The 21,006-nt window shown below is 46.8% G+C and overlaps 1 protein-coding gene and 1 long non-coding RNA gene across 6 annotated transcripts; both read right to left on the bottom strand.

Annotated features, from left to right (window-relative positions):
- Window positions 1-5,323: 5,323 nt before the first annotated feature.
- On the bottom strand, window positions 5,324-6,809 carry LOC123062404 (vegetative cell wall protein gp1). Of its 4 annotated transcripts, XR_006429655.1 has the most exons (4): window positions 6,142-6,809; window positions 5,884-6,048; window positions 5,651-5,809; window positions 5,324-5,490 (listed from the first exon to the last, which is right to left on the bottom strand). XR_006429655.1 is itself a non-coding variant. In XM_044485894.1 (3 exons), the coding sequence occupies exons 1-2, from the start codon at window positions 6,742-6,744 to the stop codon at window positions 5,656-5,658; spliced, it is 996 nt and encodes a 331-aa protein (XP_044341829.1). In that variant the 5' UTR covers window positions 6,745-6,809; the 3' UTR covers window positions 5,324-5,490; window positions 5,651-5,655. The 4 variants fall into 4 exon arrangements, 3 of the variants coding, with proteins under 3 accessions (XP_044341829.1, XP_044341830.1, XP_044341828.1); XM_044485894.1 differs by having other exon boundaries at window positions 5,651-6,048; XM_044485895.1 differs by having other exon boundaries at window positions 5,324-5,809.
- Window positions 6,810-7,169: 360 nt separating this feature from the next.
- On the bottom strand, window positions 7,170-10,441 carry LOC123062402 (uncharacterized). Of its 2 annotated transcripts, XR_006429653.1 has the most exons (5): window positions 10,371-10,441; window positions 8,909-10,275; window positions 8,460-8,757; window positions 7,929-7,986; window positions 7,170-7,820 (listed from the first exon to the last, which is right to left on the bottom strand). It is a non-coding gene; the product is annotated as an uncharacterized lncRNA (long non-coding RNA). The 2 variants fall into 2 exon arrangements; XR_006429652.1 differs by having other exon boundaries at window positions 8,909-10,435.
- Between the last annotated feature and the right edge of the window lie 10,565 nt (window positions 10,442-21,006).

The raw sequence follows: 21,006 nt of genomic DNA, 5'->3' as shown, positions 1-21,006 counted from the left end.
GAGGGTGAGGGCGAGGGAGAGGGAGAGGGAGAGGGAGAGGGAGAGGGAGAGGGCGCTGTAGTCAAAACCCTCTCCACGTCCTGCGAACCACCGCACGCGTGGGCGAGCGAGAGGCATAGTAAGCAAGCTTCTCCTCGTTCGGTGAGTTGACGGGACACATCAAAGCAGTACTAGTACTAGTAGTAGTAGTCCATATTGCGTCCTTTCTGATTAATATGGCTTAATTTGAAACAATAAAAATACACTGACGGTCAAGGTATGTGACAATACGCTCTTTACGGTCACTATATATAGTTTTGCAGCGATTATACGATCACTAGCTCATCGTAGAGCACCGTATTGCACCCTACTGACCGGCCACATAGTCGACGTGGCACTTTGTTGACTGGTTAAATTGTCACCTGGTTTCCGGGTCCCACCTGTCAGTTGGCAGAGCAAAGAAATCAGTTAAACAAAACTTTACGCAGGCGCAACACGAGTCCAACCCTTGCGCACGAACCGCCCTGGCTGTGTATGTGAGTGCATGCACGTGTCCTCCCTTGGTCTTCCAACAAAGAGTGTACATCGGCTATAAAACAAAGAGTGTAGTACATGATGTACATCTACACTTCCAATGCATTTAGCCTTTAATCTAAATCGATATTGATTGACTAATGCACCAACTTGTGCTGTAGGTATAGGCTACATGTCTATCCTTAATTACAGCATGCGACGGTCTTCATTTAATCTTTTTATCTCAATGGTCGCATGCACACAAAAGTCTGCTACTTTTGGGCGTTAATTATGCCCTGGTCAATGTGTAAATCTCTAAATGTACAGTCTTTCACGAACGTAGGGAGTAGGTTGAGCACTTGAGCGTGAGCGTGTGTGTTGCGTCGTGTGCTATGTGCCACATGGGTGCGTGAGTGTTGCGTGCGTCCATGTGTACGTGTGAGTGTTGCATGTTGCATGCATGCATGCATGGGGCTTACTCCCTCCCATTGACATGTTCATATTTCAAGCTTCCTCTGTTCCCTCCATATGGTGATACTCCCTCTGTTCCCAAATAGTACAGAGTAAAAGCCTCCCTCTGTTCCCAAATACGGAGTATTTGTCTTTCTATAGATTTCAACAAGTGACTAGGTACGGAGCAAAATGAGTGAAGTGAGCGTAGAGGCATAGGGATACTGTAGAAAGGAAGTCCTCGCGATCCATTATTCCCATCTCGGTTAGAGAGAACTATTCAACTAGTCTTCACAGTGAAGTGACAATACACGCTGCAGCAGATGGGACACATAATTAATAAGCTGAACCAGCATGTTGGTGTTACTAAGTCAGCCTTACCCAGTACTGTCATCTCTTCTTCTTCCTCATCTCTTCCCCATCGTCGGCCGCACACCATTTACCCCCTCTCACTGCTCACCCGCCAGCGCCATCTTCCTTGGTAGCTCGCACGTACCATATCCCCCCGCTCACTGCTCGGCCACACGAGGAGAAGCTTCTTCGCTCGCCCGCCCAAATCCACTTCCCCGCTGGCTCGCAGGCACCGAAAACCCCAATGGCAGAACCGACTGACACGCAGAGCCGTGATTGGAATTCCCTCCCCGATGTTCTCTTGGAGCAGATTTGTAGTCGTATGGACCTACTCAGCACCGTCTGTCTGGCCGCATGCTCGGTGTCTTTGTACCTTCTACTCGTTTGCAACCGGCTGGCTCTTTTTAAGACACCCTGCTTGCTGATGCCCGATCCTCGCAGGTGGCCCAGACACCGACTTGACGATCCTACGGAGGTTGTCGTGGTGCCCCTCGACATGCTAATACCCGTCCACCTGTCCTTCATGCGCGGCCACTACTGGGCGGGCATGAAGGCCAACTGGATCGTCCTCATCCACCACACCGGTAGTCCGTGGCGTCTCGTGGATATTTACACCCAGAGAGAGATCACCCTTCCATCGTTGGATACCGCCGCCATCGAGCCTCGCGGCCCGCCGGACACTCCTGCCTACTACGCATGAGACGCGTCAAGCTTTTGGCTCGACCTCTGTTTGCAGAAAGTTGTAATCTGCGAAGTGCCCACACCATCAGAAGACTACATGGATTACAAGCTAATTGCCTTGTTCAACATGGGATTAGTCTATCTGGAATCCGGTCGCCATACATGTTATGGCTCATCATCAATCTTGTTGAGGCAACATTTCTGTCTGATGCTATAGTGCACGATGGCATCGTTTATGCAGTCGACGCATAGATTGGCTGCCTATACTGGTGGAATTTATCCTCGTGTAATTGTTCTATCTCATCTCATCTTTACCTTATGAATACGGCTGCCTGTTCATTTGTTACAAATTTAGAATGCATAGCATGTCTATAACCACATCATTGCTATATGTTCCTCTCATTTCCTAGATTTTTATGACCACACATGTTATTGTTAGAGTTGATATGAGAACAATTGGCATCTAATGATTGTTAGAATACATATTATGAGCATAACATCATGATTGCTATATGTTACTCTCGTTTACAAGATTTTTACAACAACGCATGTTATTGCTTAGAGTTGATATGAGAACAGTAGTAGTAAGTGGTATGGTAGAATATGAGTAGGCGATGTCATAGCTGTTTTCCTCTTATTGTTACATGATGTTTGAACCATGACATATTGCTAGAATATGAAAGCCATTGGCTTATTTTTTTAACTTGGGGTATGGTTATGACCACGGCATTGCAATTCTCTGTCTATGATATGTGTCACTGTTATAATAATCTTAATTCCACACATACCTTGAACATGATTGTTTATTTTTGTCCTTTTGGTCTCCATTTGAATTGTTGCAGCAGACGCAAATGCTCTGGCCTTCATGATTCCAGGACCTGGAATCATACCAGCCGATGGGTGGTGGTTTATCGCTCGTTCAGCTGAGGGCAGTCATTTCATGCTTATTCACACGTACCAAATTAACCAAACCATTACATCAAACCCCATGCAGTACAATGGGTGGGGCGTTCATGACATTGATGGCTATGGCTGCTTCGTGTTCGAGAAAGATCCCAGCTCCATTGGGCCAGGCGTATTCAACTGGAGGCGGGTTTACAGCCTCGGCAACCACTCCTTGTTCCTCGGGCTTAATTATCCGATCATCCAACCAATCTCGATCATATCACCGGCGATGATTACTGTGCTATGCAACTTCCATTCGCGAGGGGGCTGTGTTTACACATCATACCATGAGTTTCATGAATCACCATATCCAGAGATTCGTCGACACAGCTTGTTGCCAGATAATCTTCAGTGTGTGAAAGGCATCCATCTTCCATGCGATGGATGGCTTTTGCAAACCCAACATGCAGCGATGTGGTTCATGCCAACAGCAAATATGCACAACTTGATTCATGCTGATATCTAGACTGAGCCATGTATTCTGCTGCTGTAGCACGACCCTCTTTTGTTGGATATTATGTACTATTGTTAGTTTGAAGCACTCCTCTGGTTTAAAGGATAGATACCTTCCTGGGATCAAGTGCATCCTAACTCACGTGCGTAGGATGTACTGATAATGATGATGGAGCTGCTGTGCAGAAGCCATATATATATATATATATATATATATATATATATATATATATATATATATATATATATATACCCGTCTATTCTGATAATATTATCAGAATAGTTATTCTGATAACACTTCCGCACTGCATGCTCAACGCGAGGGCACTGCACTTTCTTGAGGAAGAGCACTGCATTACAGAGACTAATGAACTTCGTGTCGGAAAAAACTGCGCGTAGTGTTTTTTTGGTACCATTTTCACTCTAATTTTTTAACCGTTTATCGGAACGAGGCATATAATATACCATCGAAAAGCTACGGATTAGGCGCAACTTCGCCATGTTGAACACTTTTCGAGATTCCCCGCGGTTTAAGAGCAGTTTCAAAAACGATGCGGCCCACAAAGAATGGCAGCGAGCGTTTTTTCGCGTTTTTTCCTAAACCGCCCGTCGGAATGAGGCAAACGATACACCATTGGATAGATATCGTTGAGGCGCATCTTTTTCATAAAGATTGTTTTCTCTAATTCGTTATGGTTTAAGAGCAGTTTCAAATTTACTAAATCGCGGAATTCTGTTTTTCATTTTTTTTCAAATTTTCGGTACTGTTTTTGCTCTAGTTTTTTAACCGTTTGTCGAAACATGGCATGTAATATACCGTTGAAAAGCTATGGGCGAGGCGCAACTTTCATATGTTGAAATGTTTTTGAGATTCCTTATGATTTTAAGTTAATTTCGAAAATCGTGCGGCGGACGACGAGTGGCAGCGGCCGTTTTTCATGAAATTTTTACAAGCCACTGATCGGAATGATTCAAACAATACGCCATTGGAAAAATATTGACGAGGCGCAACTTTTTCATGTAGAACACTCTTTGTAATTCTTTACGGTTTAAGAGGAATTTCAAATTTACCGAAATGCGGACACTCTGTTTTTTGCGACACCTAAATCGACGTGGGTACTTCATCCGACTGAAAATCGCACTGCATCAGACGTGTAAGAGAACTGCATGGTTTATTTTATTCAAACGTAATTTTTTTTTCAAGAACGAGAAAGTAGAGTGCACTTCACATCGGGTGTAAATAAACCACAACATTATTAAGAAGTGAACCGCGTTACTTTTTTTCGCTTCCGTAGCAATTTTTTTGCACTTACGGGATGAACAACATCATACGGCCGACCGCACTGCTTCAGAATGAAAACCGCACTGCATCAGACGGGCAAGCGAGCTGCATAATTTCTTTTGTCGGACGTAATTTTTCTCATCCGAGTTTTTGTTGTTTTTGTTTTGACTTTTTTATGAACGGTAGTGCACCGCAAAGACGAGGGCAAGTGAATCTCAACATATATCAAAGTGAACCGCATTACTATTTTTTTGTTGTTTCCCTAATGATTTAGTTTTTTGCGCTTCATCCCGGGTGCAAGTGAACCACACCACTAATGAAAATGCACTTAACACTCTCAGAAGTGAATAACACTAATTTTTGCTAGTAAACCTCAAATCCATATTTTTCTATCGTCCCAAAAAGACAATCTTCATCTCGGGTGCAAGTGAACCAGACCACTATTGAAAATGCACTGTAACACTCTCAGAAGTGAACCACATTAATTTTTGCTAGTGAACCTCAACTCCATATTTTTCGATAGTCCCACAAAAATAATCTTCATTCGAAAAAGAAGTGAACCTCTCACGTGAATTTCTTTTTCTCCCTTCTAACAAAGTAAACTACCAACCACCACATAATGGACCACATCATGTTTTCTCGAAGTAAAAAAATAACATCAGTGCTTCAGAATGCTCAAAACACAAATTCATATATTTTTTACACAGCCATACAAGTATATACTGTACCAGAGCACCCCAAGCAGAGAAACTCATGTTGCACTGCACAATATAATCTGAAATGGCACAAGGTCAAACTCCAACGGGACATCCAACCGAAATGCACCACTTTCTTTCCTGCAAAAAATAAGTAAAGGAAGAAGGGGTTACAGTACTGGGCGATATGGGGTGCAGCTATGTGTCCACCCGAGAGGAGACACAAAACTGCATCACACACGCCACTATGCGACCTAAAACTACAACACAGGTTCAGCGACGAACTACACCAGTATGCGACCTGTACTACACGCATGGCCGACGGACTACATGCACATGTGCTCCACACCGCATGGGCGCATCGCCTGAAACTGCACGTGGACAGGAACCAAGATCGCCCTCCTCTTCTCGCTTGGAGAAGAGTGTCTGCTCAGCTGACTGCACCTGTCGCGTCACCAAGCTGCACAACAAAAGCACCGAGGTGATGAAGCTCGTGCTCAGATTAACCACAAGCAGAGGAAAAGCAAACCTCACCTGGCCAGCCACTGAGCTGTACCACAACGGCCACCAGAGTGCACCACGGCAACTACCGGAGTGCACTGCCTTGCTGCCATCGTCACCGGCGCGCTCATGAACTACACCCACAGGAGCACTGAACCACATCTCATGCCTGCGAGCTGCACGTCCGTGGTCGCCAGACTGCACGGGGAGCCATTGGTGAGCAGAAACAAAATTATATGTTTCCACCTGAGCACACTGCTTTCACAGACGTGAGCACCATCGAGGCTTCACCTCCATGGATCTTGAGCCAGAGGAGTGGTTCCGCTGGGGCCGGGGTGGAGCTGCCGCAGGGGAGGAAGATACGACCACGAGGGGAGCCGCGACCTGATCCGGTAGATGGGAGGGTGTGGGCGGCGTGGGAGGAGTGGACTGCTGCGCCGCGCAGAGCCAGTGCTGGAGGCACGCCAGCGGGGCGCTCGGGCTGGTGGAGGTAAGGGTGTGCGCCGCCCGCCGGATCCATGTTGCTGCTCGGGGGGCAAGGACGAGGGGAGTTGGAGGGGGTTGGGGGCAGTCGCCGGGACAGCGCTGGGGAACGGCGGCGCTCGACCCCGGCGCCTGGGCGGTGCAGCGGGGCTGGATCCGTCGCCTGACCGCCGCGGCATGGCCGGATCCATGGCCCGAGCGGCGCGGAGGCGCGCGGGTCACGAGGGCGCTGGGGAGACGGCTACGCGGGTGCGCGAGGGCGGCGTCGGTGCTGCAGTGGGGGCGCGGCGAGGGAGGCAGCGGCGCTGCAGCGGGGGCGCCGGGAGGGAGGCGGTGGCGCTGCAGCGGGGGCGCCGGGAGGGAGGCGGTGGCGCTGCAGCGGGGGCGCGGGGAGGGAGGCGGCGGCGCCATGGGATGGAGGAGCACGGGGCAGAGAGGAGTGGGTGGGGCGGGTCGTGGGATGGAGGAGCACGGGGGGAGAGATGAGTGGGGTGGGTAGCACCGTGGTTGGGATAAGGTTAGTTTTTTTTGTGTGCGCAGTTCGGAAGGTGTTAGCAGAATTAGGCTCTAGTGTTACTAGCACAAATGTCCGTGCGTTGCAACGGGTACTATAGAAAAATGCTTAGAAACCTGAAAAACAATTGACCACTTAAACAACTTTGCAAGTAGTAAAACAATATTTAACATAATCACATGTACCGAGGACCATATTCTTGAAACAAAGAGCGAAAATCTGATGATGCTTAAAGAAAGAAAGAAATTCCCTTAGTTGCGTGAGGTTAGAAGCAAAATGATGTACCCCGTGTTCTTGTTTCAGCTGACACCAGAACATAAAGTAGAAAATAAAAGGCTTAGTAATCAAAAGAGATGTAAAATGTCCAGCAAAAAGATAAAATAGTGAGACCAAGAGTAATTGGGTACCAGTCACACCTTAAGCTAAAGGTTTGCTAATGTGAATATTTCTATCTCTACACAACGATGATACTCACATATACCTGTCACAAGGAGTTAACACCTAAAGATAAAAAAATTGTCTTCTGGCTCCATCTCGGTGATATGCAAAGATACAGGTGATAGACTTTTCTAGGGGCTTGATGCTGGTGTAAAGATTGGCATTTCTGTTTGACGTGCTTCCTGGTCAAGGTCGCAGCGGGAGAAGGTCGGGCACACACACACTTTCTTGTTTTTGGTGAGAATGTACATGCGCTTTTTACATGAAAATCAATGAACATCTATTGATTCAGCTCGTAAAATATATGCTTCCACTGGTGAAAAAGTCTGAAAATGGATTACATCACACACTAGACGTAAAGAATGATACAGAACACACATATCAACAACGCCGACAGGAAAGTAGGTCTAGGCATGTGCGCAGAGCTGCTCGAGCTGCTCCTCGAGTGCAGATCCACTCTCTAGTGAAGTCATAGATGTTTCTACATAGGCCTTTACTGAATTAATGAAGCCTGTTCGGAATTCCTCTGCAAATACTACGGCTCCAATCTTTCAGTATCGAGTTAAGTAGTTAACATTATAGTAGTGATAAATCATAAAATTCACAGCAAGCTGGAACCTAAGTCGCTTCTAAAACCACATACCAAGTAGGATATCCGGTCCCTTCTGGCCATTTCATAGGTTGTTTAATTTGTGGGCGCTCTGAATAAAATAGAAACAGGAATTTAGCCAAACATGCATTATAGACAAAATGCAGTTGCTCCTTTTGAGCAGGTGCTGCATGAATATGATGCTTAATGGCCTAAAATTGCTCAAAACACAGCCATGCGCCAGATGGGCAGGCATGTGTAGGGCTTTGCTTTGGATTTTGCTCTCTGGTCCTCTAAGTATAAATCGACAAGGTAGTACTGAGGCTGAGAGTCACAAAATAATTCACTTCAAAACGATTTATATGTTCAACCATTGGCCCAGTTGCCATGAATTTTCTAGATAGTAATATTGTTCCGCCAAAGCTCCAATCCATCACTTTATCCTCTCTTTTTCCCAAATGGAAATGCAAGCATCCGTGCTCAACTTAACAATTCATCAAGAAAATTAAAATAAAAAATGGTACATACCATTTGACATCGCTTCTGAATAATTGGAAGACCTTGTCAAAGGACCAGAAAACTTACATGTGAAGCATCATCAACAAGGCGATGATGGTTCATGAAGCCTAATTCTGGTGTTCTTCAGCATATACTTCTCTGAATTCAAACTTTATGGCGTCATAATACTCTTTGCTTTTTTCCTTATGGTGACAAGGGTTAGATCTCTTAAGAGGGTGAGGCCAATCAGTAAACACAGGGAATGACACTCCCCCACCGCACAAATATTATTGCATCATTTAGCAATCAGTATACACAGGAAGCCCAGTATGCCTTTTGCACCCTTCCAGAAAACTAAATACAGTACTATTTAGACCGCACAAATCTGCAACAACAAAACAACAACTTTTAGCATAGGAACACTCTCCTTAGGAAACGGTGGATACATGGTACGGACTGCAACAATTCTCAAGCAGTAAGAATAGACGAGAAAAAGAATGAAGAGAGCTTTTCAAAAGAAGAAAAAAAGGACTAACATTTGTTTTTATGAACTCTGCATTCCAAATATCTTCTAGGACATATGCCCGTGTGTTGCAACGGGGTGACAAAATTCAGCCTTTAAATGAAAATAGTATTAGTATAAAATACTGAAATTGTTCAACCATGCCCATTTATTTATTTTCTTCGTTTCATAGCATTTATTTATGCCAACCGGGAGGCCTTTGCTTATTTTTTGTTTCACAGACCACAGTCGCTTTTATTTTTCGTTTAGCATACAACAATCGTGCTCAACTGAGATTATTTGTTTCGTAGCCCACAATCTCCTTTATTTATGTCAACCAGAATTTTTCATTTCAGAGCCCACAATTTCCTTTATTTATACTAAACAGGGTTTTTTGATTCGCAGCCCACGATCCCTTTTATTTAGGCTTCCTGAGATTTTTCGTTTGGCAGCCAACAATCCCCAACTCCTTTTATTTATTATGCTAACCAGGTGATACTTTTTGCTAAACACAGCTCACCCTCCGTCAGTTTATTCTCAGGCTGCTTGTTAATTCTCATACTTATAGGCATATATAAATTGATAGAATTTTTTTTAAAAAAACTTGATAGAATTAGCTGTAAGAAGCTAGGTGCGACTATTTAATCTGTTAACAAACTTGTTTTATTATAAGCATGAGCAGATTCTGCCCAACTTGGCCCAAAAACATCAGGGTCGCAGCGAGGCCCAATAACAGCACAAATCAAACTTGATTGTGCTTTGGTTGGGTTCCAGATCTAGGAAGCGTCATGTGTAGTGGTATGATTGCAAGGACATAACAATTGTAATGGATTGTGAAATGAAAAATGGGCAGAACAATGCGATTATTTATCAACCATGTTTCTACTTTCTTTATAGCAGCAAGAGGTACTGCTGAATATAAAGAAAGAAATGCCTCCATCATATATAGATATGTCTCAGTTTTGATGTAAATAATTTACGTGCTAGTCTGCTAGTATATATATATCTACATGAGGGAGATGGCACAAAGTACAGCTGCAGAAATTCTACAAATAGCTGGCTTGGCAAAAACTTGATAAACTATTGCTGCCAAATTAATTCAAACTAATACCTTTCATCACTTTTCTACACCATACTACAGGTCACATCCATGTGATACAGAAAGCCTTATCCAACATGACAAAAAGGTCGCACTGACACCAATTTGAACTAAAATCAGCAGTGCAAAAGAACACCAAATGAGTAATTCTTTGTTAGAGAAGCACTTGTGGTCCTCTTAGTTTAGATAAAACTAAATTCAGGATAATAGCAGTTAGGTAGTTTTTCGAACCCAAGAAGCTCAGTGACTTGCGTGACAATTCACGGCTTCATCATGTCCATCTGCACCTTTGACATGTTCACCTAAACACAATAAAAGAAACAAATGTTTACCTTGGACTTGCATCAGATACCCTCTCTACACTATTCGCCTCCCATTGAACATGAACCAAAAAAACCTGGCGGTCGAGCTTGTGGGCGAACTTCCATATCTTGAGCATCTCAGCATGCTTGTTTGAGAATTGGGTATTGTGACGCCCTCGATTCAATCGTACACTAATCATACACGCAAATGTGTACGATCAAGATCAAGGACTCACGGGAAGATATCACAACACAACTCTAGACACAAGTTAAAATAATACAAGCTTTATATTACAAGCCAGGGGCCTCGAGGGCTCGAATACATAAGAGTCAGCGGAAGCAACAATATCTGAGTACAGACATGAGCTAAACAAGTTTGCCTTAAGAAGGCTAGCAAAAAAGCAACATTGATCGAAAAGGCAAGGCCTCCTGCCTGGGAGCCTCCTAACTACTCCTGGTCGTCGCGATCTTCATGAGGTAGTAGGCGCCCTCGGTGTAGTAGCAGTCGTCAAAGGTGTCATCTGGCTCCTGGACTCCGTCATCTGGTTGTGTCATCCGAGAAGAATGGAAAAGGGGAAAAAGAGGGAGCAAAGCAACCGTGAGTACTCATTCAAAGTACTCGCAAGCAAGGATCTACACTACAGATGCAACATTATCAAAGGAAGGCTGTATATGTGGACTGGGCTGCAGAAATGCCAGAATAGAGAGAAGGCCTAGTCCTATCGAAGACTAGCATCTTCTGGAAACCACCCTCTTGCAGCAAACAGGAGGGAGTAGAGTAGCATAAAGTAAAGTAGTAGTAGCGTTATCAACCTCGGCCAGAGATCCTTTCTCGACTCCCTGCGAGAAAGAAATCCCAGAGCCGTACTATCCAATTATCATCACAATCAAATCCTCATCACCATCCAGTTCTCATCACAAGTATCCAGTTCTAGTTGTATCGATCGGGATACAACTCCAAGTGTCCGTTACCATAGGACAGGCTATGCATAGATTAGTTCTTCCCTGCAGGGGTGCACCAACTTACCCACCACGCTCGCTTAACTCCGGCCGGACACACTTTCCAGGGTCATGCCCGGCCTCGGCCAAACAATACGCCGCAACCCGGCCTAGTCTTAATAGAGAGGCCAGCACGCCGGACTAAACCTATGCCCCCAGGGGTCATGGGCCATCTCCCTGGAAACTCCTGCACGTTGCGAACGCGGCCGGTGAGCAGACCTAGCTACCTCCTTAAAAAGGTAGGTGCTTACCAGTCCAACCCGGCGCGCGCCGCTCAGTCGCTGACGTCTATTAAGCTTCGGCTGATGCATACGACGCAGAACGCCCATACTATGCCCACGTGATGGTTAGTGCTATCAGGCCAGAGGCCCCTCGGATCAAATATCCAAATCGTAGTGGATTAGGAACGCGCGATAACAAGTAGAGACTCACAAAAGATGTGACCCCGTTGCCCCGTCTCGAGGACTTGCGGCAAGGGCTAAGAATGCCCGGCCACGCCTCGTAATTATCTCACGGGCACCTTCCAGGTCAACCCGACTCCTCATCACTCGCAATTATGCTCGCGCGGGCACCCCTCAGGGTCGACCCGTCTTTAGTAACATGGTTCAGTGTAACATAGTAACCATAGTAACTGTGTGTCCAAACATCAAGGGAAAAACCCGAGGAATCACCCCCGATGAATTTCACTCGATGTAATCATCAAGGTGAACGTAAGAGGAATCACCCCCGAGGTTCACACTTGAGGGGTTGCACGACAGAGTCGTATCGAAAGTGGTTAAGGCGGAATCACCCTCGATGACCACGACCGAATAGCTACACCACAGGGTTAACATCAGAAGTGTTGTTCACCCTCGGCACTCGATAGTAACCCAGCAGTGTCGAGCAACTAAGGGGAAAGTGATGTGCGGTGCCGGGGCCTGGTCTTCAATCCCGTTGATCGGGTCTTCAATGATGAAGCAGGGGCAACAAGGACAAGGTGGGGGCCACTGATGGATCACTAACCAACCTATACTAAGCAGTTTAGGATAAGCAGGTAAGGTACAACAACAGATACAAAAGCAGGCTATGCATCAGAATAGGAGCATACAATAACAGTAGCAAAATCTAATGCAAGCATGAGAGAAAGGAATGGGCGATATCGGGATGATCAAAGGGGGGGCTTGCCTGGTTGCTCTGGCAAGGAGGGGTCACCGTCGACGTAGTCGATCACAGGGGCGGCATCGGTCTCGGGGTCTACCGGAGAGAAGAGGGGGAAGAAACAGTAAATACATAGCAAACAGAGGTAACACTAAGCATGACATGACGATACGTAGCGCTAAGCGTGCTCTAACGCGGTACTACACATTGCAGACGAAGGGGGGAAACATCCGAGGGTGAATTCCCGACATTAGGTGGATTCCGGACAAAGGAAAAGAGGGGGAAAGTTCCATGTTCAGCATGCTAGGGGCATGTGACGGATGAACGGACCACGTATTCGGATTCGTTGGATTTTTCTGAGCAACTTTCATATACAAAACATTTTTATCCGAGCTACGGTTTATTTTCTATGAATTTTTAAAGTTTTATTAATATTCGGAAATTATTTAAATTAACAGAAAAGGAATACGACGTTAGCATGACGCCATGCTGACATCAGCAAGTCAACAGACCGGTTGACTGGTCAAAGCTGACCAATGGGGCCACTGGGACCCACATGTCAGCCTCTGCTGGCTTAATAGTGGATTAATTAAACTAACAGGGTTAATTAGGGGCGTGGGCCCTGGGTGTCAGTGAGTGTTTTAGGTTAACTAATCATTTTTATTTATAAAACGTTATTAGACTAATATAACAGAGGGGGCCCACATGTCAGTGCCTCGGGGCTGCCCCGATAGCACGGTTGACTGGTCAAACCAGTCAACGGGGTCAGCGGGTCCACTGGGGGCCACCAGTCAGTGGCACGGGGCGGTGCCACGTGGGTGCCAGCTCGGCACCGGCCGGAGACGCGCCGGAGCTAACTCCGGCGACCATTCCGACGGCTGAGCGAACGGGAGGGCGGCGGGATTCGTCCACAGGGGGTCGTTTCGCGCACGCGAGGGTGCGTTCGAACGGGCGAACGACGCCGCGTCGAACGGTGGCAGAGGCACGGCCGGACTTGGATGGAAACGGCGCCAGCGACGAGGTTTGCGGCGGCGGTCCTTGGGTGCGAACAGAACGCGGCTCCTGGGGTGTTTTGAGAGAGCTAGGTGGCTGGGCGGTTTCCTGGGCACGCCAGAAGCATGACGGTCAAGACGGAAGGGCTCGGGCGGCTGCGCTTCGAGCTGCACGCCGGCAATGGCGGACGGCAGCACGTGGCGTCGGTGTCGGGTAGCTACGGGGCAGCAGCTCGCAAACAGAGGGGAAGAGGAGAGGGAGAGACGCTCACGTAGGGGCTCACGAAGGCCGGTGCTCAGTTTAGTAGCAGAAGCAGTCGGGGGAGGTCGACGGAGTTCCGCGGCGGCCGGAGAAGAGGACGAAGGGGATCCGGTGCTGCAGCGCCTCCGAGCCCCAGCTGAGGCCACCGCTCGAAGGAGTCGACCCCGGCGGAGCTCGTGGACGTGCAGCCTAAGCTCGGGGTCGACGGTGGCCGTAGTGACGGCGGGGGACGGCGGAGATGGCGCTCGGGTGAGGCGGGCGAGCGAGACAGAGAGGGGGAAGAGCGCGTGGATCTGGGAGGCGAGAGAGGGGAGACGTGGGGGATGAGTGGAGCAGGGGAGGAAGAGAGAGCCGGGGACCTTATCCCCTTGCCGACGCCGGTGAACGGGTCCGACAGGGCTCGCCCCTGTTGCGACCCCGGTCGGAGGAACAGGGAGTAGAGGTGACCCCGGGGCGGTGGTTGGTGGGCTGGGCCGGTCGGGTGGTCGAGGCCCAGGTCGGGGTTGGGGCCTTGCTCCTTTTTCTTTTATTTATGATCTCCCTTTTATTTTTCTATTTTCTTTTAACATCCTCCATTTGCATTTAAGCCACAAAAATGACTTTGCAAAAAAATGTGGAGGTGGACAGAACAAATACTAGGAAATAATGAGCGTTGCCACAAAAAGTTTGGGAGGCTTTTGAAATGTTTTGGATTTTTCATAAATTAGAAAATCATTTTAATTAAAGCCTTGGCCACTGTTTTATTAGCTTAGGGCATTAAAAACACACTCTAAAATATAGGTTTCAACATGACAAATAACCAGAGATTATTTGCCACACTTTGAACATTTCAGTTTTCAGGTTTGGCAAATATGAATTTTTGACTTCAGATTAGATTTGAATTTGAAGTGTGATTAGGATCAAGTGAAGATTAGCAACAGTAACATGATGACATGGCACCATTAACAGGGGATTACTGTAGCATGACACTCGGGGTGTTACAATTCTCCTCCACTACAAGAAATCTCGTCCCGAGATTTAAGGGGTGGAGTAAGGGGAAAAGACTCGGGAAGGACGGAGCTCATCACAATATAGTTACCTGGGGGCTATCTCAGTGAACGTGGCAAGGAGGCATCTCTCGAGTTGAGATTCAAGAAAGTCATCGATAGCAAGGTAAGAAGGTGTAATAAGAAGCTTCAATCGGGTAGGCAATCATTCGTTGCCTGAAACAGAGTGCGAAAGGAGTTTCAGAGCGACGGGGATAAGTATTTTGTCTGATACCAGAATAGACCACTAGGAAGGTGGCTCGTGATTTGCATACGATGCCAAGTGCAAGGAACAATTTTGGAGAACAGGAATTACAGGAGAGTCAGGTTTCGATCCTGTGGAACTGTGGGTTATGGGCCCACCATGTGGGTTAACAGCAGGAGGGCACTAATCATTTTGCACGATCATGATATCAAGGCAGGTCAGAGTATAGCCTGTCAGTTATGTTGGCAACAACACTGGTACCAAGGGTGAGGGACGAAGAGAACCATTTTCCTGCTCGTTAAACGAGGCGGACCAATAGGCAAGGTTCTCGTCCATCGGTGGTTACCAGAATGTCATCAACAATAGTAGAAGGGTCTCACTGACAAGGTTGTACATCAGGGTATTTTATAAGCAAGGAATTATTTCTGCTTATATCATATAGACCATAAGAAGGTTAAACAACCCAACGGAAAGGAAAATGAAATTATCGGATTAATCAGACCAATGGAAAGGAAAATGTGTTTACACACCAGAATTGGGAGTATATCCTTCCCAAGGGAAAGTAGAGCATGATATACATGTTACAACAACCAGTACATCACCATTTAGATAAAGGGCAAGGAAATTCATGATGTTATCCATGCAACGGTGTCCGGATGATAGATCCAAAACCTTTGGTAATGTGCTACCAATGTTCTTGTCGATATTCGGAATACCACAGTCATGCGTCGTGGTAGCATTGATATGGTGTTTCAGGTAAGGTTGGATCTAAAGATCACAAGAGATACAAAGGAACATTTCCAAGATTATCTCAGATCATAAGGAATAACCAAACACAACCAGGTCTGTGTTGGTAGAAAGTCAAGGATGTCATCAATGATATCACAAATCATCGAAGAGCAAGGATGGTATTTCTCAACATGAATTCGATTGGCATCTCTAAAGAAATCAAAGTGTTGACGGTGATCACAACAAATTTTGTCAGGAGATTCTAGGAAGATGCCATCAAGCAGCGACGGCAACAAACAAAAGGAAAGATGAAGTGAAATACCATGAGAACCACGGATTCGACACAAGCTCGAAATCAAACTTGTTGTTCGAGAATGATAGGATGCGGAAGATCGACGCAAGCTTTGCTCGTGTTCGGAAGTTGCTCCGGGCATAAGGACCAGGTAGCACAGTTAAAATTAGCACGATAGTGATAAAGCCAATCAGGCTAGGAATGACGTGAGGTGGTATCTAACTCCACAGCAACAAGGCACTAAGAGTGATGTATCACCGAGCAAAATCGATTCATTGTTTGGTGGTCTCGGTTGATGACAACCCAGATGCCGTGGAGTTACTAAGACAGGGAAAAATTACCACTCCATCGAAAAGTTCATAGGACATAGTACAATAGGATGATATCCTCGAGACAGTAGAGCTAATACTCGAGATAGTTCGGTATAGGGGTTGTACAAGCATATCGATTTGCAGAACAAGTGCTTTAACTTGCCCGCGAAATGGGGTCAAAGAAGAACAATCATGGTCGGGACAACGATTGCAAAGGACCAAATATAGGTACAAGATGAACTTATACCAAGGGGAATTATTTTTATGAGCAGCTTCCATGATAAGATCTACCTCGTGTCCATGGGCATGAACACAAAGTTCAAGGTCGCTCCCACTTCTTCAATGCATAACCTTTCATTCACTCCTCGTTTTCGAAGAAATTGTAGTGCGAAAGATTTACCTAGTGAAGCACCAGAAGAGTATGACTCACATCTCTTTCGAGTTCACATGTATTAGTGAAGGCATAGGTTCAACCCGTAGGGGTATCTTAGGAACATATACCACTAACTTCAGGATTAAAATATACCAGCTCGAAAGCAGAGCATGGTTGACAAAAGCAGATGATAGAATTTACCAAAGGCATTATGTGTCAGGGCAAAACTCACAAGTTTAATGAATATGAAGGACATTGTCGGATAATAATCCAACCAAGGATATGGCGGTCCATAAAAGATCTGATGTGAGTATCGATACTCACCTAGAAGAAGAAAGAGTGCAAAGACATCGGGTTATAGATATAACTGGATAACTTCAAAGCTTGAATACAAAGGAATTACGATTTTCAAATCAGAAGATCTGAAGCAGAGGCTCTGATCAAAAGATAATTGAGTTGAATCGATACAGATCGATAGTCAAACAAGGTTTGATTTGACAAGAACAAGCTCATTTTTGGAGTGACGTCTAAGCCGGAAGGATGAATGTTAGGATCTGATTGAGGATTACGAGCATTCGTGACATTGGATCAAGGGACTCGAAACGATAGTGATAGAGGATGTCAACGAAGATTACTAGAATTATGGAATTAGCCATAATACAAGCAAACAAGAATTTCAACAATAATAGGCTACTGAGGATTATCGGAAGATCAAATAGTATTTCGAAGAATTTTGTGAATCACACGAACAACTGAGGATAAACTGATCCTCGGTGAGTGCGAGGAATTATTCAAAGGGGGGGGGGTATTCATGGGGCAAGGAACTGCAAGGCAGTAAGCTCAAAGGATTCTCGAAACAATGACAAGTATTTCAGGGTATCTTGTAATAACAAGAGCAACTGGGGATGAAGGTATGAGCGACAAGGATATGCAGTTATCCATAGGGATTCAACGGTGTTAAGGGACTGGAAAGGAAATGAACACAAGTTCTCGGGAGTAGATTGGAGAATATCTTCGAAGTCTTCTGGTGAAGCAGGCAACCATCCAGAATGAAGGGGCTCTCCGGGGAAAGTCGTTACGAGAACCTAATGTAGTTAGTAAATTCATCTAACCCGAATAGAAGAGAGAACAGAGTCCCAGAGTAAAGACGAGGAATAAAAGATCCTAATACCACCCAATAGCGACGTGGGCCCGTAAGCCACACAGCCAATGTTAGTAAAAGTTTTTCAGTACTAGACTCAACTTCGGCCAAGGAGTTGGAAAGGGGGCTACCTACAGGCAGTTGGCTCTGATACCAACTTGTGACGCCCTCGATTCAATCGTACACTAATCATACACGCAAATGTGTACGATCAACATCAAGGACTCACGGGAAGATATCATAACACAACTCTAGACACAAGTTAAAATAATACAAGCTTTATATTACAAGCCAGGGGCCTCGAGGGCTCGAATACATAAGAGTCAGCGGAAGCAACAATATCTGAGTACAGACATGAGCTAAACAAGTTTGCCTTAAGAAGGCTAGCACAAAAGCAACATTGATTGAAAAGGCAAGGCCTCCTGCCTGGGAGCCTCCTAACTACTCCTGGTCATCGCGATCTTCATGAGGTAGTAGGCGCCCTCGGTGTAGTAGCAGTCGTCAAAGGTGTCATCTGGCTCCTGGACTCCGTCATCTGGTTGCGTCATCCGAGAAGAATGGAAAAGGGGAAAAAGAGGGAGCAAAGCAACCGTGAGTACTCATCCAAAGTACTCGCAAGCAAGGATCTACACTACAGATGCAACATTACCAAAGGAAGGCTGTATATGTGGACTGGGCTGCAGAAATGCCAGAATAGAGAGAAGGCCTAGTCCTATCGAAGACTAGCATCTTCTGGAAACCACCCTCTTGCAGCAAACAGGAGGGAGTAGAGTAGCATAAAGTAAAGTAGTAGTAGCGTTATCAACCTCGGCCAGAGATCCTTTCTCGACTCCCTGCGAGAAAGAAATCCCAGAGCCGTACTATCCAATTATCATCACAATCAAATCCTCATCACCATCCAGTTCTCATCACAAGTATCCAGTTCTAGTTGTATCGATCGGGATACAACTCCAAGTGTCCGTTACCGTAGGACAGGCTATGCATAGATTAGTTTTTCCCTGCAGGGGTGCACCAACTTACCCACCACGCTCGCTTAACTCCTGCCGGACACACTTTCCAGGGTCATGCCCGGCCTCGGCCAAACAATACGCCGCAACCCGACCTAGTCTTAATAGAGAGGCCAGCACGCCGGACTAAACCTATGCCCCCAGGGGTCATGGGCCATCTCCCCGGAAACTCCTGCACATTGCGAACGCGGCCGGTGAGCAGACCTAGCTACCTCCTTAAAAAGGTAGGTGCTTACCAGTCCAACCCGGCGCGCGCCACTCAGTCGCTGACGTCTATTAAGCTTCGGCTGATGCATACGACGCAGAACGCCCATACTATGCCCACGTGATGGTTAGTGCTATGAGGCCAGAGGCCCCTCGGATCAAATATCCAAATCATAGTGGATTAGGAACGCGCGGTAACAAGCAGAGACTCACGAAAGATGTGACCCCGTTGCCCCGTCTCGAGGACTTGCGGCAAGGGCTAAGAATGCCCGGCCACGCCTCGTAATTATCTCACGGGCACCTTCCAGGTCAACCCGACTCCTCATCACTCGCAATTATGCTCGCGCAGGCACCCCTCAGGGTCGACCCGTCTTTAGTAACATGGTTCAGTGTAACATAGTAACCATAGTAACTGTGTGTCCAAACATCAAGGGAAAAACCCGAGGAATCACCCCCGATGAATTTCACTCGATGTAATCATCAAGGTGAACGTAAGAGGAATCACCCCCGAGGTTCACACTTGAGGGGTTGCACGACAGAGTCGTATCAGAAGTGGTTAAGGCGGAATCACCCTCGATGACCACGACCGAATAGCTACACCACAGGGTTAACATCAGAAGTGCTGTAGAGGTCTCACCCTCGACACTCGATAGTAACCCAGCAGTGTCGAGCAACTAAGGGGAAAGTGATGTGCGGTGCCGGGGCCTGGTCTTAAATCCCGTTGATCGGGTCTTCAATGATGAAGCAGGGGCAACAAGGACAAGGTGGGGGCCACTGATGGATCACTAACCAACCTATACTAAGCAGTTTAGGATAAGCAGGTAAGGTACAACAACAGATACAAAAGCAGGCTATGCATCAGAATAGGAGCATACAATAACAGTAGCAAAATCTAATGCAAGCATGAGAGAAAGGAATGGGCGATATCGGGATGATCAAAGGGGGGGGGGGGGCTTGCCTGGTTGCTCTGGCAAGGAGGGGTCGTCGTCGACGTAGTCGATCACAGGGGCGGCATCGGTCTCGGGGTCTACCGGAGAGAAGAGGGGGAAGAAACAGTAAATATATAGCAAACAGAGGTAACACTAAGCATGACATGACGATACGTAGCGCTAAGCGTGCTCTAACGCGGTACTACACGTTGCAGACGAAGGGGGCAAACATCCGAGGGTGAATTCCCGACGTTAGGTGGATTCCGGACAAAGGAAAAGAGGGGGAAAGTTCCATGTTCAGCATGCTAGGGGCATGTGACGGATGAATGGACCACGTATTCGGATTCGTTGGATTTTTCTGAGCAACTTTCATATACAAAACATTTTTATCCGAGCTACGGTTTATTTTCTATGAATTTTTAAAGTTTTATTAATATTCGGAAATTATTTAAATTAACAGAAAAGGAATATGACGTCAGCATGACGCCATGCTGACATCAGCAAGTCAACAGACCGGTTGACTGGTCAAAGCTAACCAATGGGGCCACTGGGACCCACATGTCAGCCTCTGCTGGCTTAATAGTGGATTAACTAAACTAACAGGGTTAATTAGGGGCGTGGGCCCTGGGCGTCAGCGAGTGTTTTAGGTTAACTAATCATTTTTATTTATAAAACGTTATTAGACTAATATAACAGAGGGGGCCCACATGTCAGTGCCTCGGGGCTGCCCCGATAGCACGGTTGACTAGTCAAACCAGTCAACGGGGTCAGCGGGTCCACTGGGGGCCACCAGTCAGTGGCACGGGGCGGTGCCACGTGGGTGCCAGCTCGGCACCAGCCGGAGACGTGCCGGAGCTAACTCCGGCGACCATTCCGACGGCCGAGCGAACGGGAGGGCGGCGGGATTCGTCCACAGGGGGTCGTTTCGCACGCGCGAGGGTGCGTTCGAATGGGCGAACGACGCCGCGTCGAACGGTGGCAGAGGCATGGCCGGACTTGGCCGGAAACGGCGTCGGCGACGAGGTTTGCGGCGACGGTCCTTGGGTGTGAACAGAACACGGCTCCTGGGGTGTTTTGAGAGAGCTAGGTGGCTGGGCGGTTTCCTCAGCGCGCCAGAAGCATGAC

This window comes from Triticum aestivum, chromosome 3A (genome assembly GCF_018294505.1).
Source record: "Triticum aestivum cultivar Chinese Spring chromosome 3A, IWGSC CS RefSeq v2.1, whole genome shotgun sequence".
Taxonomy (NCBI): Eukaryota; Viridiplantae; Streptophyta; class Magnoliopsida; order Poales; family Poaceae; genus Triticum; species Triticum aestivum.
This window is presented reverse-complemented; position numbering and strand designations above follow the sequence as displayed.